Raw genomic sequence first — 21,829 nt, 5'->3', positions numbered from 1 at the left:
GGTATTTGACTTTCTGTGTCTGACTTAATTCACTTACCTCATAGGTCCATCCATATTATTGCAAAAAGGAGGGTCTCATTCTTTTGTATGGCTGAGTAATTTACCACCATATACAATATACTACATCTTTATCCATTCATTTTTTTTAAGGTTGTTTTTTCATTTATCATTCTTAAAAAATTTTTAATTCAGTTAATTAACATATAATGTATTATTGGTTTCAGAGGTACAGGTCTGTGATTCATCAAGTCCTATATAATATCCAGTGCTCATTACATCTCATGGCCTCCTAATGTCCATCACCCAACATGTAACACAGTTACATGTTACCCCATCCCCTCACTCCTCTCCCCTCCAGCAACCCTCTGTTTGCTTCCTGTGATCAAGAGTCTCATATGGTCTCTCACCCTCCCTGGCTTTGTCATTTTATTTTTTTCCTCTCTTTCCCCGTGATCCTGTTTTGTTTCTTAATTTCCACAAATCCTTGAGATCATTGGGTAATTGTCTTTCTCTGATTGACTTATTTCACTTAGCATAATACCCTGTAGTTCCAGCCATGTCATTGCAAATGGCAAGATTTTGGTTTTTTTGATGGGTGAATAATATTCGTGTGTGTGTGTGTGTGTGTGACATCATCTTTATCTATTCATCTGTTGATGGACATCTAATCTCCTTCCATAGTTTGGCTATTGTGGACATTGCTGCTATAAACATTGGGGTGCACATGCCCCTTGGGATCACTACATTTGTATCTTTGGGGAAAATACCTAGTAGTGCAATTGCTGTGTCCTAGGGTAGCTCTATTATTAACTTTTTAAGGTACCTCCATTCTGTTTTCCAGAGTGGCTGCACCAGCTTACATTCCTACCAACAGTGGAAGAGGGTTCCCCTTTCCCTGCATCCTCACCAACATCTGCCATTTCTTGTCTTGTTAGTTTTAGTCAGTCTCGTATGAGTGGTGTCTCATTGTGGTTTTGATTTGTATTTCTCTGATGCTGAGTGATGTTGACCATTTGTTCCTTGTGTGTGTTGGCCATTTCTCTTTGGAGAAATGTCTGTTCATGTTTTTTGCCAATTTCTTGACTTTTTTGGTTTTCGGGTGTTGAGTTTTATGTGATCTTTATAGATTTTGGATATTAGCCTTTTATCTGCTATGTTATTTGTAAATAACTTCTCCCTTTTGCTGTTTGTCTTTTGGTTTTGTCAACTGTTTGCTTGGCTGGGCAAAACTATCTTCATGAAGTCCCAATAGTTCATTTTTGCCTTTATATCCCTTGCTTTTGGAGACGTGTCTAGCAAGAAGTTGCTGCAGCTGAGGTCAAGATGTTGCTGCTTGTGTTCTCCTCAAGGATTTAGATGGACTCTTGTCTCACATTGAGGTCTTTCATCCGTTTTGAGTCTATTTTTGTGTATGGTATAAGGAAATAGTTCAATGTCATTCTTCCGTATGTGGCTGTCCAGTTTTCCCAACACCATTTTTTGAAGACACTTTCTTTTTTCCATTGGATATTCTTTCCTGCTTTGTCAAAGATTAGCTGGTTGTAGAGTTTAGGGTCCATTTCTGGGTTTTCTATTTTGTTCCATTGATCTGTGTGTCTTTTTTTTTTTGCCAGTACCATACTGTCTTGATGATTATGGCTTTGCAATAAACTTGAAGTCTAAATTGTGATGCCACCAGCTTTGGTTTTCTTTTTCAAGATTCCTCTGGCTATTCGGGGTCTTTTCTGGTTCCATACAAATTTTAGGATTATTTGTTCCAGCTCTGTGATAAATGCTAATGGTATTTTGATAGGGATTGCATTGAATGGGTAGATTGCTTTGGGTATCATTGACATTTTCACAATATTTGTTCTTTAACCCATGAGCATGGAGTGTTTTTATGTTTCTTTACAGCTTCTTTAATTTCTTTCATGAGTGTTCTGTAGTTTTCAGAGTACAGATCCTTTGCCTCCTTGGTTAGGTTTATTCCTAGATATCTTATGGTTTTGGGTGCAACTATAAATGGGATTGATTCCTTAATTTCTCTTTCTTCTGTCTCATTGTGGGTGTATAGAAATGCAACTGATTTCTGTGCATTGATTTTATATCCTACCACGTTGCTGAATTCCTGTATGAGTTCTAGCAGTTTTGGGGTGGAGTCTTCTGGGTTTACTGCGAAGAATATCATGTCATCTGCAGAGAGTGAGAGTTTGACTTCTTCTTTGCTGATTCAAATACCTTTTATTTATTTTTTGTTGTCTGATTGTTGAGGCTAGAACTTCTTTTTTTTTTTTTCCAATTTATTTATTTTCAGAAAAACATTATTCATTATTTTTTCACCACACCCAGTGCTCCATGCAAGCCGTGCCCTCTATCATACCCACCACCTGGTACCCCAACCTCCCACCCCCCCCGCCACTTCAAACCCCTCAGATTGTTTTTCAGAGTCCATAGTCTCTCATGGTTCACCTCCCCTTCCAATTTACCCAAATTCCCTTCTCCTCTCTAACGCCCCTTGTCCTCCATGCTATTTGTTATGCTCCACAAATAAGTGAAACCATATGATAATTGACTCTCTCTGCTTGACTTATTTCACTCAGCATAATCTCTTCCAGTTCCATCCATGTTGCTACAAAAGTTGGGTATTCATCCTTTCTGCTGGAGGCATAATACTCCATAGTGTATATGGACCACATCTTCCTTATCCATTCATCCGTTGAAGGGCATCTTGGTTCTTTCCATAGTTTGGCGACCGTGGCCATTGCTGCTATAAACATTGGGGTACAGATGGCCCTTCTTTTCACGACATCTGTGTCTTTGGGGTAATTCTAGTTCTGTGTTGAGCAGCACTGGTGATAGTAGATATCCCTGCTGTGTTCCTGACCTTAGGGGGAAAAGCTCTCAGCTTTACCCCATTAAGAATGATATTGTGGGCTTTTTAAATGTCTTTTTATGATATCGAGGTCTGTTCCCACTACCCCTACACTATGAAGAGTTTTAAGAAAGTATGCTGTATTTTGTCAAATGATTTTTCTGTATCTTTTGAGAGGATCATATAGTTCTTGTTCTTTCTTTTATTAATGTATTGTATCACACTGATTGATTTCCAGATGTTGAACCAACCTTGTAGTCCAGGAATAAATCCTACTTGGTCGTGGTGAATAATCTTTTTAATGTAATGTTATTCGTAATAGCTAGTATCTCGGTGAGAATTTTTGTATCTGTGTTCATTAGGGATATTGGTCTGTAATTCTCCTTTTTGATGGGGTCTTTTACCTGGTTTTGGGATTGAGGTAATGCTGGCCTCATACAATGAGTTTGGAAGTTTCCTTCCATTTCCATTTTTTCCCCCAGTTTTATTTTTTGAGGCAGCTTCTGAGGAATAGGTATTAATCCTTCTTCAAATGTTTTGTAGAATTCTTCTGAGATTCTGTCTGGCCCTGGGCTCTTGTTTTTGGGAGATTTTTGATCACTGCTTCAATCTCCTTACTGGTTCTGGGTCTGTTCAGGTTTTCTGTTTTTTCCTGGTTCAGTATTGGTAGTTTATATGTCTCTTGGAATGCATCCATTTCTTCCAGATTGTCAAATTTGCTGGTGTATAGTTGCTCATAATATGTTCTTATAATTGTTTGTATTTCTTTGGTGTTGGTTGTAATCTCTCCTCTTTCATTCATGATCTGATTAATTTGGGTGCTTTCTCTTTTCTTTTTGATAATTCTGGCCAGGGGTTTATCGATCTTACTCTTTTAAAACACCAGCTCCTAGTTTCGTTGATTTGTTCTACTGTTCTTTTGGTTTTTATTTCATTGATTTCTGCTCTGATCTTTATGATTTCTCTTCTCCTGCTTGGTTTAGGCTTTCTTTGCTGTTCTTTCTCCAGCTCCTTTAGGTGTAGCATTAGGTAGTGTATTTAAGACTTCTCTTGTTTCTTGAGAAAGGCTTGTATTGCTATATACTTCCCTCTTAGAACTGTCTTTGCTGCATCTCAAAGATTTTGAACAGTTGTGTCTTCATTTCCATTTGTTTCCATTAATTTTTTTAAATTCCTTTTTAATTTCCTGGTTGACTCATTCATCCCTTAGTGGGATGGTTTTTAGCCTCCATGTATTTGAGTTCTTCCAAATTTCCTCTTGTGATTGAGTTCCAGTTTCAAAGTATTGTGGTCTGAAAATATGCACGGAATGATCCCAGTCTTTTGGCACCAGTTGAGACTTGATTTGTGACCCAGTATGTGATCTATTTGGGACTGTTCTGTGTGTACTTGAGAAGAACTTGTATTCTGTTCCTTTAGGATGGATTGCTCTGAATATATCTGTGAAGTCCATCTGTCCGGTGTGTCATTCAAAGCCCGTATTTCCTTGTTGATCTTCTGCTTAGATGATCTGTCCATTGCAGTGAGTGAGGTGTTAGCTTCCCCTACTATTACTGTATTATTATCAGTGTTTCTTTAATTTTGTCATTAATTGGTTTAAGTGGATGCTTCCATGTTAGGGGCATAAATATTTACAATTGTTAGATCTTCTTGTTGTGTAGACCTTTTATGTGTGATATAGTGTCTTTCCTCATCTATTACAGTCTTTGCTTTAAAATCTAATTTTTCTTACATAAGGATGGTACTCCAGTTTTCTTTTGTTGTCCATTAGCATGATAAATGGTCTTTCACCCTTCATGTTCAATGTGGATGTGTCTTTGGGTCTAAAATGAGTCTCTTACAACACCAATGAGTCTTGCTTTTTTATCCTGTCTGATAACCTATGTCTTTTGATTGTGGGACTTAACCCATTTTTCTTCAGCGTAACTGGTGAAGGATATGAATTTAATGCCATTTTATTGCCTGTAAAGTCACTGTTTCTGTAGATTGTCTCTGTTCCTTTCTGGTCTGTGCTACTTTGGGCTCTCACTTTGCTTAGATTGCCCTTGTGATGTTTCTTGTAGGGCTGGTTTAGTGATTACAGATTCTTTTAGTTTCTGTTTGCCTTGGAAGCTCTTTCTCTCTCCTATCTGAATGACAGCCTTGCTGGATAAAGTTATCCTTGCCTGCATATTTTTCTCATTTAGCACCCTGAATATATCATGCCAGTCCTTTCTGGCTGCAAGGTCTCTGTGGATAGGTCTGCTGCAAGACTAATATTTCTACACTTGTAGGTTAAGAACTTCTTGCCCTGAGCTGCTTTCAGGATTTTCTCTTTGTCTTTGAAGCTTCACTATTATATGTAGAGGTATTGACCCTTTTTTATTGATTTCGAGGAGGGTTCTCTGTGCCTCCTGGACTTGAGTGCCTATGTCCTTATCCAGTTCTAGGAAATTCTCAGGTGTAATTTGCCCCAGTGTACCTCCTGCCCACCCCCTTCTCTTTCCTCTTCTGGGATCGCAGTTATTCTAATACTGATTTGCTTTATGGTATCACTTATCTCTTGAGTTCTTCCTTCCTGGTCCTATAGTTGTTTATGTCTCTTTTTCTCAGCTTCATTATTCTCCACCATTTTGTCTTCTATGTCATTAATGCTCTCTTCTGCCACATTTATCCTAGCAGTTAGAGCCTCCATTTTTTATTGCATCTCATTAATAGCCTTGTTGATTTCAACTTGATTAGATTTTAGTTCTTTTATTTCTCCAGAAAGGGATTCTCTGGTGTCTTCTATGCTTTTTTCAAGCCCAGGTAGTATCTTTATAATAGTTATTTTGAACTCTAATTCTCACATTTTATTTCTGTCCATACTGACAAGGTCTTCAGTAGTCAGTACTGCCTCTTATTTTCCTTTTTGAGGTTTTTCTGTCTTGTCATTCTCTCCAGAGAAGAATAGGTGACTGAGAGAACAATATACGAAAATAGGAAAAATGACCCCAGAGAAATATAAACTAAACAAACCAGAAGAGAACCAAAAGTGAAAAGAAAATTTAAAAAAAAAAAAGAAAAAAAAAAGAGAGAAGCAGAGTATTATCAGACAGTTGAACAAGACAGATATACTAGATCCTGGGTGTATTTTGGTTTGTTTGTTACAAAACTAGACCCCAAAATTGTAAAGACAGTAAAAGTTACCTATCTATCTATCTATCTATATATGAATAAAGTTATATATATATAATATATTATTAAAGTATATATAATTATTAAAGTTATATGTATATTATTTATATAAGTTTTACATATATATATGAATAAAATTAAATACAATGAGAGACTAGAACCTAACTGTAAAAATGGCAATTAAGAAAGACCTTAAAAAGTTGTTAAAGTAAGAATTGGTTGGAAAGGAAAAAGAAAAAAAAAATGGAACGACTAAAGAATCATGAGGGAAAAACCATGAATTCTATATACTATTTACCCCTAAAATTGGAGTTTTGCAATTTTGTGTGATCATTAAACTTGGCGTTAGCCAGATTTTCTTGCCGATCTTCCAGGGGAGGGACCTGTTGTACTGATTCTCACATGTCTTTGCCTCAGGGGAGTTCCAGTGCCCTTGCCAGGGGGCCGGGTTAAGTCAGTGCCTCCAGCTTGCTGTATGCAGCTTTTGTTCCCTGAAGGCTTTCTGAGGTGCTTTAGAGGCTGAGAATGAAAATGGCAGCCTCCTGATCTCCAGCCCAGAACCAAAAGCTCCTACCCCTCCACTCATCTGTGCTCCCTCAGGGAAAAGCAGTCAGTCACTCATGCCTCCGTGTTTACCCATCCCGTAACTGAGCATTTTTATCTCAGGGATGCTACACCTTTCAAATCTCCAAACTTAGCAGAGTCCTGTGGTGTGCTCCCCTGCTGCTCCTCCTGGCGGAGGGAGTGGAGCGTCTTTCTGAGGTTCTGATCTTGCTGGGCCCGTGCTTGGAGAGCAATCTCCCAACTGAGCCATGGTTCACGGTTTATGGCAGCTTGGAGCTAATAGCCCACTCCTCACTTCCCCGATTATACCTGGATTTGCTGCTCCGATGTCTGGGACCTCTGCTGCACTCAGGCATCCCTGGTCTTCCTGAGACCACAGTGTCCCACCTAGGATTCTGCCCTCCTTCGCCACCTAAGTGCCTTTCAGGTGGGGACATCTCTCATCTAAGCAGACTTTTAGGTGATTTTGCACTTTGCTGATATATCACTTTCCAGTAGCCGGCTTATGGAAGCTCCCTCCTCCTTCAGTTTATCTTCATATATATATGTGTATATATATATGTATATATGTATATACATATATATACATATATATATATATATATATGTATATATATGTATATAGTTTGGTTTCTTGGTGTCAAGTTGTGTAAGTTTTTTCATACTTTGGATATTAACCCCTTGTTGAATATATAATTTGCAAATATCTACTCCCATTGCCTTTTAGTTTTGTTAATCATTTCCTTTGCTGTGCAAAAGCTTTTTTATTCTGGTAGTCCCAATAGTTTATTTTTGCTTTTTTCCCCTTGCCTGAGGAGACACATCTAGACAAATGATGCTAAGCCTGAGGTCAAAGAAATTACTGGCTTTCTTCTAGTAGCGATATAGTTTCAGGTCTCACATTTGTTTGTTTATTTATTTATTTATTTATTTATTTTATTTGACAGACAGAGATCACAAGGCAGAGAGGCAGGCAGATAGAGAGGGAGAAGCATGGCCCTGCTGAGCAAAGAGCCTGATGTGGGGCTTGATCCCAAGATCCTGAGATCATGACCTGAGCTGAAGGCAGTGACTTAACTCACTGAGTCACCCAGATGCCTCCAGGTCACACATTTAGGTGTTCAGTTTATTTAGGTTTCTTTTTGTCTATGGTTTAAAAAGTGGTCCAGTTTGATTCTTTTCAACATGGTGGTTTGGTTTTCCGTACCATTTATTGAAGAAACTTTTTTCCCCCATTTATCATAGATTAAATGACCATGTAAGTGAGAGTTTATTTTTTGGGCTGTCTGTTCTCTTCCACTGATCTGTTTGTTATTTATTGCCAGTACCATACTGTCTAGATTATTACAGCTTTGTTGTTTAATTTGAAATCTGGCTTTGTGCCATCCCCAGCTTTGTTCTTTCTCCAGATTGTTTTGGCTATGGGTCTTTTGCGGTTCCAAATGAATTTTAGGATAATTTGTCCTAGTGCTGTGAAACTACTGTTGTTATTTTGGTACAGATTGCATGGAAATTTTAGGTTTCTTTGGGTAACATGGGCATTTTACCAATATTTATTCTTCCAATCCATGAGCATGGAATATCTTTCCATTTGTTTGTGTCATCTTTAATTTCTTTTGTCAGTGTTTTAGTTTTCAGGGTTACTCGTCTTTCACCTCCTGCCAAGTTTATTCTTGGGCATTTTATTCTTTTTGGTGCAGTTGTAAATGAAATTGGTTTCTTAATTTCTCTGCTACTTTGTTATTAGTATATAGAAGTACAAAAGATTTTTGTATGTTAATTTTGTATTCTGCAACTTTACTGAATAAATCTATTCTAATAGTTTTTTGATGGAGTCTTTAGGATATCCTCTGTGTAGTATCATTTTATCTGCAAATCATGACCGTTTTACTTCTTCTTTACTAATTTTGATGACTTTTAGTTCTTGTCTGATAGTTACAGTTTTATATTGAATAAAATGTGAGTGTAGAGACCTTTGTTCCTGATCTTACTGGAAAAACTCAGTTTCTCACCATCACCAGTGTGATGTTAGCTGTGGGTTTTTCATATGTAGCTTCTATTATGTTGAGGTATGTTCCCTCTACACTAATTTTCTTGAACATTTATATCATGAGCAGGTGTTGAATTTTGCCAAATGCCTTTTCTGTATCTGCTGAGATGCTCACTTCATTTTTATCCTTCATTTTATTAATATGGTGTAGCACATTAATTGATTTTGTGCATACCAAACCACTCTTGTGTCCCCAGAACAAATCTCACTTGATTGTGATGAAGATCCTGTTAATGTATTGTTGAATGATGTTTCCTGATACTTTGTTGAGGATTTTTGCATCTGTGTTGATCAGGGATAGTCGCCTGTAGTTTTTGTATGAGTGTAATGCTGGCTGTGCAGATGGTATTTAGAGGCTTTCCTCTTTTTTTGAGTACTTTGTGGAGAATATGTATTAATTAAATGTATGGTAGAATTCCCTTGTCAATCTATTTGGTGCTGGACTTCTGTTTATCGGGAGTTCATTGATTACCAGTTGTTTTATTAGTAATTGGTCTGTTCAGATTTTTAATTTCCTCCTGCTTCAGTTTTGAAAGATTATATGTTTTTATGAAATTACCCATGTTTTTCTAGGTTGTCCAATTTGTCCACATAATTTTTCCAAGCAGTCTCTTAAAATCCTTTGTATGTTTATGGTGTAGGTTATTACTTATTTCTCATTTTATTTCTTTGTGTCCTCTTTTTCTTTTTCCTTGATGGCTAAGGTTTATTTTGTTTATTCAAAGAACCAGCTCTGGTTTCATCTTTTTTTTCTTTTAAGATTTTGTTTATTTATTTATTTTGTCAGAGAGAGAGAGAGAGAGAGAGAGAGAGGATGTGCAGGGGAAGCAGCTGGCAGAGGGAGAAGCAGGCTTCCTGTGGAGCAAGGAGCCCAGTGTGGGACTTGATCCCAGGACTGTGGGATCACGACCTGAGGCGAAGACAGATGCTTAACTGACTGAGCCATCCAGAAGTCCCTCATTGATCTTTCTTTTCTTTTCTTTCTTTAGTTTCCATTTATTTCTGTCTGATCTTTATCAACCCTGCCCATCCCCCTCCTGCCACCACCCATTAACTTTGGACTTTGTTCTTTTTTTTTTTTTTTTAAGCTCCTCTATAAGTTTAGAATGTTTATTTGACATTTTTCTTGTTTCTGAGATAGGACTGTATCTCTATAAATTTCCCTCTTAGAACTGCTTTTTCTGTGTCCCAAAGATTTTGGACCATTGTATTTTCAGTTTTCTTAATGTATTTTTAATTTTCTCTGTATTGTGGTTTTGTTGTTGTTGACCCATTGGTTGTTTAGTAGCATGTTGTAGCCTCTGTGTGTTTGTGTTTTTTTTTTACCTTTCCTTTTTCTGGTAATTGATTACTAATTTCATATTGTGGTAGTTGGAAAAGATATTTCAGTCTTGTTCATTCTTCTTGAGAGTGTTCCATGTGCTCTTGAAAAGAACATGTATTCTATTTTTTGGGTGGAATGTTCCATGTTAGTCTGTTCTTACGTGTTTTTTATGGGTACTATTTGCTTATGGATTTTTCTGTCTGGATGATCTATCCAGGGGTGTAAATGAAGTGTTAAAGTATTACTGTAATTATCATTTCTTTATGTCCATTAATATTTGCTGTATGTATTTAGGTGCTCTGGTGTTGGGTGCATAGATACTTAAAATGTTATATTTTCTTGTTGGATTGGTTCCCTTATCATTATGTAATGGTCTTTTTTGTCTCTTGTTAACAGTCTTTGTTTTAAAGTCTATTTTATCTGATATAAGTATTGCTACCCTGGGTTTTTTTTTTTTTCTTCCAGTCGTATGTAATATTTTCATCCATCCTTTCATTTTCAGTGTGTCTTTGTCTTTAGGTATGAAATGAGTTTTCTTGTAGACAGAATACAAATGGGACTTGTTTTTCTTTTTTTTAACCCATTCCTTTTCACTTGAAGCATTTAAACCATTACATTTAAAGAAATTATTGGTATGTACTTGTTGCCATTTTGTTCATTGTTTTCTGGTTGTTTTTATAGTTCTCTGTCCTTTCTTCTCTTAAATTTTTTTTTTTTTAACTGTGATCAATGACTTTCTTTAGTGTCATGGTTGGCTTTCTTTCCCTTTATTTTTTTGTGTGTTTATTATAGGTTTTTTGGTTTGTGGTTACCATGAGGTTCATATATAACATTCCTAAGTATACAGTATGAGGACATTCTAAAAGAGCTTCATTTTTACTGTCACCCACCATGTTTTATGTATATGATATTTTATATCTTTTTATTTTTTGAGTCCCCTGAACTTTTTTAGATATAATTTACTCTACTGCTTTTGTCTTTCAACCTTCATTATAAATGATTGCCGTACTGTTTTACTGTGTGTTTGCTTTTGCTCATGAAATTTTTTACTTTTGTAAATTTCTCCTAGTTTGGCCTTTTCTTTTCCACTTGAAGTCCCTTTAACATTTCTTGTCAGACTGCTTTTGTTTGGGAAATTCTTTATCCCTCCTTCAATTCTGAGTGATAGTCTTGCCTGGTACAGTATTCTTAGTTGTAGGTTTTTCCTTTCAGCACTTTGAATATATCATGACACTCTCTTCTGACCAGCAAAGTTTGTGCTGAAAAATCTGCTGATAGCCTTAATGAGGTTGCCTTTTATGTTACTAGTTGCTTCTCTCTTTCTGCTTTTAAAATTCTCTTTATTTTTAATCTTTTGTGTTTTAATTATTATTTATTGTGGCATGGACCTCCTTGGGATTATCTTGTTTGGAACTTCTGTGCTTCCTGAATCTGGATGTCTGTTTCCTTCCCCAGGTTAGGGAAGTTTTCAGCTATTATTTCCTCAAATAAATTGTCTGCTCCTCCCTTTCTTCTCCTTCTGGAATCCCTATAATCTGAATATTTGCTTGATGTTGTCCGAGAGATTCCTTTACTGTCCTCATTTTAAAAAGTTCTTTCTTTTTGCTGTTCATCTTGAATGCTTTCTAGTACCATGTCTTCCACTTCACTGACCCATTCTTCGCATCCTCTAATCTGCTCTTGATTCCCTCTAGTATGTTTTCATTTCAGTTTTTTTATTCTTCAACTCTGATTGGTTCTTTTTAAAATTTTCTTTTTGTTGAAGTTCTCATTAAGTTCAACTCCTCTTCTCTCCAGTCTGGTGAGACTGCATTACCTCTTTTTCTGAGGTTTGGTGTTTTTTTTTTTTTTTTTTTTTTTTTTAAAGATTTTATTTATTTCAGAGAGAGAGAGAGAGAGAAAATATAAGCAGGGGGAATGGCAGGGGAGGAAAAGCATGCTTTCACTGATCAGAGAGCCAGACATGGTGCTCAATCCCCAGACTCTGGGACCAGGACCTAAGCCCAAGGCAGATGCTTAATTGACTGAGAGGAGACTGAGCCACCCAGGTGCTCCTGGTGGTGGTGTTTTATTTGGGATATTCCTTTGTCTCCTAATTTTGCTTGATTTTTGTGTTTGTTTCTGGGAATTCTGTGTAACAACTACTTCTGCACTTGAGGGAAAGGTCTTGTGTATGGTCATCCCATGTATAGACTATGTGTCCCTGTTGTCTTTGGCTGACTTTCTGGAGTTGTGGCTGGATTGGCTGGGGGTCCCAGGGCACTGTGCTGGGGCTGCTATGGTGAGATGGCTGGAGATGAAGTATGTATGGGGCAGGGTGGTCCTGGGGTTCTTTAACCAGAGGGTTCCCTACCCAGAAGGTTCCCTGGCAGGACAGCTGAAGTTGAACTAGGTGTGAGCCAGGATGTCCTGGGGTGTTCAGTGCTGGGGGCCTGCAGATGAGCTGAGGTATTGGCTGGGGTTCCTGAAGTACTCTGCATTGGAGATGCCCTAGCAAGTAATCTGAATCCAAGATGTGAGGGCTTGGGAGTGTTCTCTGGTGCTTTGTACCTTCATTACCTTGGTGAGATGGCTGGAGCTGTAGTGATTGGTGACCTAGGATATCTTGGTGTGTGCTGTGCTGGGGCTGTCTTGGTGGGACAGATTTTGCTGCCACCAGGACTCCTGGATCTTACTCTTGTCCATGCTGTCAAGGTAGAGGCAGAGTATAAACTGTGGTGTTTACCTACCCTCTGTCCCAGCAGTTCTTCCCACTGTTTGATAGAGTTCTAGAGGTAGATCTTTTATATTCTAGTTTCCCTTTTAAACTGTGGTTGTTTTCCTGTGCCAGGACATCCAGGGTTCACTGAGCCAGTAGGCCAGCTATGGTGCCCAGACCTGCTCTGATCTGTGTTGTCAGAGTGGAAAGGAACTTCAGTGTGGCACTTGCCAGCTCTTTTGATCTGGAGAGAGTGTCAGCAGCTCCTCTGCTGTTTAGCAAGGTTCTAGGACTGGTTTCTTTATATTTCAGTTGCCCTTTTAGACTGTGGCCTTTTTTCTGTGCCCCAGAGCATTCACATCTGCTCAGGGTCCCTCTACATATCCCTCCCCACTGCAGTTCACATCATTTGGGGGATGGAGGTTCTCTTCATTGCCAAGTATCTGTCTCTCTTGTTTTCTGTAATCTATCTTTTGTTGGGCAGAAGGTGTTCAGTTAGCCCTCAGTTCTTTAAGAGGAATTGCTATAGAAATGGGTATAGATTTGTGCATTCATGGGGGAGTTGTGTTTAGGGTCTCCCTGTATTGCCATTTTTGAACCAGAACCTGTTTTATGTTTTCCTGATAGGTTACCTAGTAGTTGATCTGTTCTGTTAATCTACTTCAGAGAATAACTTTTTCAATTTAATTTTTCTGTTTCTTTTTAAAAGCTCTGTTATCTGCTTTTATATTCTGCTTTCTTTCAGTTTATCTTTCTTCCCTCAAATTTTTGAACTAGTAGTTTAATATATATTTTTAATTTTTTTATGTGTGATATTATAATTAAGTCCATTGTAGAGAACACAAATAGCCACATCTAGTTGCAAGGGATGCTGGGAAAATGTAGCCATTTGCCCATCCTTTCTGTTCCAGTGGTAGATATGGAAGTTGAATTTTTGATCGCTACTTAGCAGTCTCTGTTACACTCTTAATGCTTTAAAAATCAAGCAAATAACATGTACATAGGGAAACTTTAATTACAGAAACAGGTAAAATGAAATGCACATCTTTTTCTTTTTCCTTCCTTCATATCTGTCTTCTTTCCCAGAGGTAAGCACTATGAAGTTTTGTGTCTATTTTTCCAAAAAAATTATTACATGCCAAATAATGTATCCATATATTTACTTCTAACTCAAAAAACATTGTATTATACATTTTCACGCTTTGCTCTTTTTCAGTTTCTTTCTGTATCTGGTCATACAGATTTACCTCATTTATTGTAATGACTGTATAGTATTCCATTTTATGGGTGGAACATTTTCCGGCTGATGGACATTTAGATCCACTAGGTTTTGCTCTTTTTTTTTTTTTAAAGATTTTATTTATTTATTTGAGAGAGAACACAAGCAGGCAGAGAGGCAGGCAGAGAGAGAGGAGGAAGCAGGCTCCCTGCTGAGCAGAGAGCCTGATGTGAGGCTCGATCCCAGGACTCCGAGTTCATGACCCGAGCTGAAGGCAGTGGCTTAACCCGCTGAGCCACCCAGGCGCCCCCACTAGGTTTTGCTCTTATAAGCAGTGCTATACTAAACATCTGTTTGTATGCGAGTATATTTTTGTGAGTGTATCCATTGGCTTGGAACCCAGCAATGGAATTAGGTCAGTGAGTATGAATATTTAAAAAGTTAAAAAAGAGAGCTTTCTAGATAGCCAAGCTTAGTGGTGGTCTCCTAAGTCCAGAACTGTACATATCCTTCAAGAACTGTATAGGTCAATAAGAACAACAATCAGAACTATCATTTTTATGGCTTTAATAAAAGTAGCCCAGAGGCACGAAACTACAAACTTCAATTAACAATAAGAAAGACTCCCAATTTCTAGTTGGTCTATTTCTTGACTTCCTACTACACATCTCTGTGGAGAGTTGGAGTGTTGAGAAACTGCACAGAAGAAAGAGTAGGGAATTTAGGTAAAATTACTCTGAGGAAGAGGAAGTTCCCTGTAAGACTGAAAAATACTGGAAAAGAGTCCTGTTAGGTCAGCAGTAACTTCAGGGGAGGAACTTAAACATGGACCCAGGAATCAAGGAGGCAGTTATGGAAGGGCATTGCTTCTGGGGAAGACCTGTTAGAAGGAAGGGAGAGGCATTTTTGGAAATTGTGAAGTGAAGGAAAAATGAAGCGAGGTAGATTTATGTGTCTACAAGATAAAAACCACAAATATTGAGGGAGCTATTAGCCTTTTCCTTACCTCTCCCTAAAATCAAGATGTGCGTTAGCTAAATGGCACTTCGCCATACTGACAGACAGGAGGCTCTTGAACTGGGAGTCATGTTTGCCATCCCACTGTCAACTCTGTGAACAAAATGCACAGATACAAATAGTTTATATAAAGCTTATTAAAATAGAAAGAGAATAAAAAACTTCAATTGAGAAAACACCCTTTGCTATAAAGTTAATCATGAAGTAGATGATCATACTGCAGTCTGAGTTCAGTAGCTTCAAGGAAGTATTTGAGGTTATGAAAACCAGAAACTTAGAAATTCATGACAAAACGGACATAAAATAGATGTAAAGTTAGAGTTGATTGAATTAAAATGGGTGGGGGGACCAGAATTATTTATCAGACATGAAGACAGAAAGTGTTTTAGGGAGAATTCACTTGAATGAACTTTAATAAGGAACACTGAAGGAAAGTCGGAAAAACCAAGAAATTGAAGATAAAAAGGTAAAAAAGTGATTTAAGTAGATGATAAGCAAAGAGTGAGTATAGATGTAATTGGAGTGACTAAGAAAGAAAACCAAGACCTGAATTAATGTTTAAAACTGTGTTCTAAGAAAACCTATATAAGACCTATAGCTACCTAATGAAAAAGCCCACTGAGCACCTTGGAAAATTAACCTTGGGTAAAACTTGAGTAAAAATTCAAGTGTGAGTATTAGATTTTTAAAATAAAAAATCTTCAGGACTTGGAGGCAGAAATTTCCTGTACATTACAAAGAGGAGAGACTGAGTAGCATCAGACTTCTCAAAAGCAACACCTAAAACAAGGCAACAATGGGAAGGTACTTTCAGGAGACTTGAGGAGAGATTATGAGACTAAGGATTTTATATCTTGCCAAGCTGATGTTCATATATTAAGACTAAAGAAAACCAGTTTTAACTATGCAAGAACTGAGGGAATACTGTGTCCCTAGGCTTTTCTTGAGGAATCTTCTAGCAGATGAGTGTCATCCAAGCAAGAGATTTCCAAGGAGAAATTTTGAGGAGAGGATTAATGGTCTTATTTAATTATAAGTCTAAGACTAAAGCAGAGCTGGAAATGAGGGTGGGAGACAATGTATAAATGCTATGTTTTAGTTGGAGAAAAAATGCAGCTGAAAAAATGGGAGGAGAAGGAAGAAGAAAGTATAGTAGACTAAGTTCACTGATTATTGTGAATCAACAGATACTGTTACAAATAGGCAACCCAGTTAATAAAACAGTAAATAATCAACAGATGAAGGCTTATAAAATACGTATAATTACAAAAGTACTCACTAGATAAAAAATAGAAACTTTGGGGGCGCCTGGTTGGCTCAGTGGGTTAAAGCCTCTGCCTTCGGCTCAGGTCATGATCCCAGCGTCATGGGATGGAGCCCTGCATCGGGCTCTCTGCTCTGCAGAGAGCCTGCTTCCTCCTCTCTCTGCCTGCCTCCCTGCCTGCTTGTGATCTCTCTCTGTGTCAAATAAATAAATAAAATCTTAAAAAAATATATATGTAAACTTTGTAAATAACAGTATAAATACACAAACAGCAAATATAACATGGTTCATAGAAAATAATTATAGAGTAAAAATCAAATCTTTTATGTGAATAAATATGAATGGCTTAGCTTATTAAACTTACTTATTTCCTTTATTAAAAGAAAAAGAGTTTTAATTTCTCTCATAAACCAAGACCAGCTATATGTGGTATATAGGAGACACTTAAAATGATTTTAAAAAGGTAAAAATAAGGGATGGGCAAGAGGTATACCAGAGAACAGAAACAACACAGCAGCATTTGTGATCCTAATATTGGATGAGGTAAAATTCAAGCTTTAAATATGACAAGGAAAGTAGTTTTTACATGCTAAAAAGCTATGACTCATAATGGTGATATAAAAAAATCTATGTCCCAAATGATAAAACCATGGACTTTATAAAGCAGAAACTATGGGAAATCCAAGGAGCCATAGGTAGAAACAAATACTTGCCTTAAACATGATTAATACAATACAAATCCCATTCTGCATAGCAAAAATCTATAAAGAAAGTCAAAAGACAAGCAACAAAGTGGGAGGGAATATTTGCAACGTAGGTCCCAAATAAAAGACATGTATCCCAGGGTGCCTGGGTGGTTCAGTCAGTTAATCTCCCTCTTCCCATCCCCTCCCTGTTCCCCCTGCTCATGTTATCTTTCTCTCTCTGTCTCTCTCTCTCAAATAAATCTTCAAAAAAAAAAAAAGACTTAATATGTCTTAATATGCCTTAATATGTAAAAAAAAAAGTCTTAAAAATTGAAGAAGTAGGGGCGCCTGGGTGGCTCAGTGGGTTAAAGCCTCTGCCTTCGGCTCGGGTCATGATCCCAGGGTTCTGGGATCGAGCCCCACATTGGGTTCTCTGCTCAGCGGGGAGCCTGCTTCCTCCTCACTCTCTGCCTGCCTCTCTGCCTACTTGTGATCTCTGTCTGTCAAATAAATAAAATCTTAAAAAAAAATTGAAGAAGTAAAGATGGAAATTGATAAACAGGAAACCATGGATAGCTCACAAAAATATATATAAAATGGACCTTAAACATATGGAAAGATTTTCAACTTGACTCATTATGTTGGAAATGCAAATTAAAATTACACTGAGTCATCATTTCTCATATGTCAGTTTGGCAAAAAATAAACAACTTGAAAACATTTTCTATTGGTAAGTCTGGCAGAGCTGACTCTCATAAATTGCTGGGAAAGGTATATGGTAATTTCTAAGACTAAGTGGGTATTATTTACATGTGAACCCAGAAAACAGACAAAGAAAACATTGAGTGCAAAGGGAGAGGGAGTGGTGAGTGAGAGTCAAAGGTGCTCCCACACCCACCCTGCCCTTGACAGGAGACTTGGTCAGGTTCGGGGAAGAACTCACTAACTCTTCAGATTCAGCTGTGAACAAGGAGACCACGCCAGCCACTGAGGGAAAGAATGTAGCATGGGGACCTTCCTAAAAGGTGCTGACAGTCCTGAGAAGACATTTGAGGACAGTGAGGCAACCCAGCTATCGGTGTCAGGAATGGGATACCACCCCTAGAAGATATTTACACTGAAGATACACTTCTCAGCATCCAAAATTATAGACATACAAGATTACTACTGTTGTGTTATTTGCAATTGCAAAATAATGTAGGCAACTTGAATTTAAAATAATGTAAGCAACACATGGGAGATTAGTTGAGTTAACTTTGGTACATGCACACAGTAGAGTCCTAGGCAGGAAAAAGAGCAAGCGTGATCTCTGTGCTGATAGGAAGTGATTCTTGGGATATATTTTTAAGTGAAGAAACCCGAGGTGCTAAAGAGTATCTGTAGTAGGTTACTTTCCTTCTTAAACAGAAGTGGGAACTAAAAAAGGTATACATGTATCTACTCATTTCTGTAATATACGCATAAGAGATAAATCAGAAAATGAGATTAATGATAGGGTGGATAGAATTAGGGTAGAAGGGATGGGGAGTGATGTTAAATTATGTTAATGTTTACAAATTTAAAAAAATCAAGATTAGGGACGCCTGGGTGGCTCAGTTGGTTAAGCAGCTGCCTTCGGCTCAGGTCATGATCCCAGCGTCCTGGGATCGAGTCCCGCATTGGGCTCCTTGCTCGGCAGGGAGCCTGCTTCTCTCTCTGCCTGCCTCTCTGCCTGCCTGTGCTCACTCTCTCTCCCTCTCTCTCTGACAAATAAATAAATAAAATCTTTAAAAAAAAAAATCAAGACTGAGGGAAAACCTTTCAGTTGCAATAAAAACAAATTGAACCTGTGTTTCAAATGAGTAACTTTTGAACACAGTATTTTGACTATATACCTTTAGTCCAGTGACAAATAGTTATTAAGCAATACTGAATTTTTTTTTTCAGTCATTTGGGGTAGCATTTCTGAAACCAGTTTCTCTGTATTTGAGGATTAAATAAGTCCATTTTGAGGATAATGGGAGTCCAGGGTTTACTGTAGGAAAAAGGAGTTCTGAATATGGTAAGGGGTAAATTAGAGTGAGTCCTGTGGTTGAATTGGATGAGAATTGGAGCTATTAGTATGAACTCAGTGTTATCATACTACTTTTAGAAATGTGTGCGTGTGTGTATCTTTGATTTTCCTAGCTCTGTCTTCTAGGACAGCTTTTTCGAAGCGGTCTTATCCCCCAACTCCCAATCCCAAAGGGATCTGAACCCTTTGGAGAGATGGCTGATTCTGGGCTTGGGCCAAGAAAAAGTACAAGATGAACCTGAAAGTAAGGCAATTCCAGAATGTAACAGTGCTCAGTGAGTGTTGGAGAAACATCAGAGTGGCACAGGAACCCTCTTGAATGAGCTCTCTCTGGCAACTATGGAGCGATTTAAACATAAAATAATGATAAAGATTACAGTCCACATAATAAAACAAGAATTCCTAAGTTCATACTTGTGGATGATGTAAATAAATGGGAAAGACAGAGACCTTTTTGATAATAGAATGCCAACTAATAAATGGGGTTAGGGAAATCCCCATTCGACAGCTACCATGGCAATAATTGTGTCAGGGAAGAGTCATGAGTGCTAAAGCTAGTGGGTGAAAGTGTGATGAAAAATAGGATTTTTACATTTCTAAGAATTTCCCCACAGTGTACTTAATAAAAGTGGAAAAGTAAGAAATTTGCAGGAGAGAGACCTGCATATGTTACCACCATTAATGGCCAAATAGACATTCTGCTCCTCCCCTCCTTTAAAGTAGGCTCCACACCCAGCATGGAACCCAATCCCAGGCTTGAACCCATGATCCTAAGATCAAGACCTAAGCTGTGATCAGGAATGGGACACAAAACTGACTGAGCCACCCAGGTGTCCCATTATATGCCTTTTGATGTGATTTACTGAGAGGGTCACTTCTGTGATACTCTGCCAAAAATGCTCACCCTGAAATTAAATAGGAAGAAATATTAAACCCAAATTGAAGACAAATAACCAAATGACCAATCTATGATCTTCAAAGATGTCTTGATCATAAAGAAAAGGACTGGGGGGGGGGATATTGAAGGAGGCTGAAAGAAGGGACTGGTGCTCTTCCGTTAGATTCTAGGACCAGATTTTTGTTGCTATAAAGAGTTATTGGAATAACTGGCAAAATTGGAACAAGGGTTTATAATAGTATTAGTTTCCTGATTTTGACAGTCTCACTGCAGTTACCTGAGAATGTCCTTGTTCTTAGGAGATACATACTGAGGTACTTAGAGGTAAAGTGGCATCACGTCTGTAGCTTACTCTCAAAAACTTCAGGAGAAAAATTGTGTGTATAAATGTACATATGTAAAGAGAAGAAAAAATATATATGAATACATAGGAGAGAGAGGAGATGTGGGTGGGGACAGAGAGGGAAAAATAAAACATCTGTGGTAAAATGTTAAATGGATTATCTAGGTGAGGTATATACACTTTTTTTTTAACTGTACCAGAAATTTTTATGTAAGTTTAAAATGATTTCAAAGTAAGGTTAAAAGAGTAAAATAATGCCAAATTCAAATGGAACCTTTAAAAATAGAGCACTGGTTTATCCTCCCCAGCAGGGTAGAGGTGCTGCCCTCCCTGCATGCTTACAGACCCTGTGGTGGGTGGGGGCTCTCCAGCTTTGTCATTCTGCAGTGTAAATGCCTGTCATTTTGTAATATAGCTCTCTCTGGTTCTTTATCATTTTGAGCTCAGGTGTAAATTTATCCCTGCAGGTTGTTGATGAGCGAGAATTTTTTGAGATCATGCCCAATTATGCCAAGAATATCGTTGTTGGTTTTGCAAGAATGAACGGGAGGACTGTTGGAATTGTTGGCAACCAACCTAAGGTGGCTTCAGGTAGGTGGGAGAGGCTCTCACACACCTCAGGTGGCAGCTGGGGGCCAGGGCTGCCTGGGCTCACAGTGTCTGCCTTCTGGCTTTCTCTTCAGGTGAGCCCTCCATGGCCAGAGAAGAAACTCAGATGTTGTGTTGTTGTAATAGCTCTTTTCTCTTTTAATGTTCATATCCCATAATGCTTCTTTCATTCTTTAATTTTTTAAGGGTTTATAGATAAGTTTCTTTTTTTGGGTCAAGAGGGTCTTTATTTTTTCAGAGATTTGCTTTCTGTTTCCCCCTAGTTAGATTTCTGTCTCGCCCACTGAACTATGAGCTCCATGAGGGTGGGGGTGTTGGAGTCCTTGCCATCATTTTATTTCCGGTGTCTTCAGTGGTGCCTGGTACACAGTTGGAGACTCGTTCATGGCTGTGCTATGGGTACAGTTGGTGGAAGTGTGACATGGGGACTGTAGACACTGCTTATCTCCTGTTTTCCGTCTTAGGTTTGTTTTGAATCCCTGTGTAGGAGAAATATGCCCTCCCTTAATTGACCCAGCTTCATCTTTTATTTCTGTTTTTTTTTAACAATATTTTTTTATCATGTATAATATATAAATATATATAAATAATCTAAAGGTTGATTTTTTAAAAGAGTTTATTTGTTTATTTGACAGAGAAAGATCACAAGTAGGCAGAGAGGCAGGCAGAGAGAGAGAGAGAGGAAGCAGGCTCCCCACCAAGCAGAGAGCCCGATGAGGGACTCGATCCCAGGACCCTGAGATCATAACCCGAGCTGAAGGCAGAGCCTTAATCCACTGAGCCACACAGGCGCTCAAAGGTTGCTGTTTTAACCATTTTTAAGGGTATAATGTAGTGGCGTTAATTACATTCACACTGTGTGCAGCTGTAACCTTTATCTTCCAGAAATTTTTCAAGTAGGAAGAGACTCCTTTTCACCTTACCCCCCAGACCTTGATAATCTAAATCTACTCTCTATGAATCTACCCATTCTAGATATCCCGTGTAAGTGGAATCACATAATAGTTGTCTTTTTGGGTCTAATTTATTTTACTTAGCATAATGTTTTCAAGTGTCATCAACGTGGTAGCATGTATCAGAACTTTATTTTAACTTTT

The 21,829-nt window shown here is 38.0% G+C and overlaps 1 protein-coding gene across 1 annotated transcript in view; it reads left to right on the top strand.

Annotated features, from left to right (window-relative positions):
• Positions 1 to 21,829, top strand: part of PCCB (propionyl-CoA carboxylase subunit beta) — a 106,911-nt gene that overhangs the window by 69,463 nt on the left and 15,619 nt on the right. Inside the window, exon 10 of the mRNA XM_044252308.1 lies at positions 20,591 to 20,714. Within this exon, the coding sequence (XP_044108243.1) occupies positions 20,591 to 20,714 (124 nt within the window). The remainder of the gene's footprint in view (positions 1 to 20,590; positions 20,715 to 21,829) is intronic.

Source organism: Neovison vison, chromosome 6, assembly GCF_020171115.1.
Source record: "Neovison vison isolate M4711 chromosome 6, ASM_NN_V1, whole genome shotgun sequence".
Lineage (NCBI taxonomy): Eukaryota > Metazoa > Chordata > Mammalia > Carnivora > Mustelidae > Neogale > Neogale vison.
This window is presented reverse-complemented; position numbering and strand designations above follow the sequence as displayed.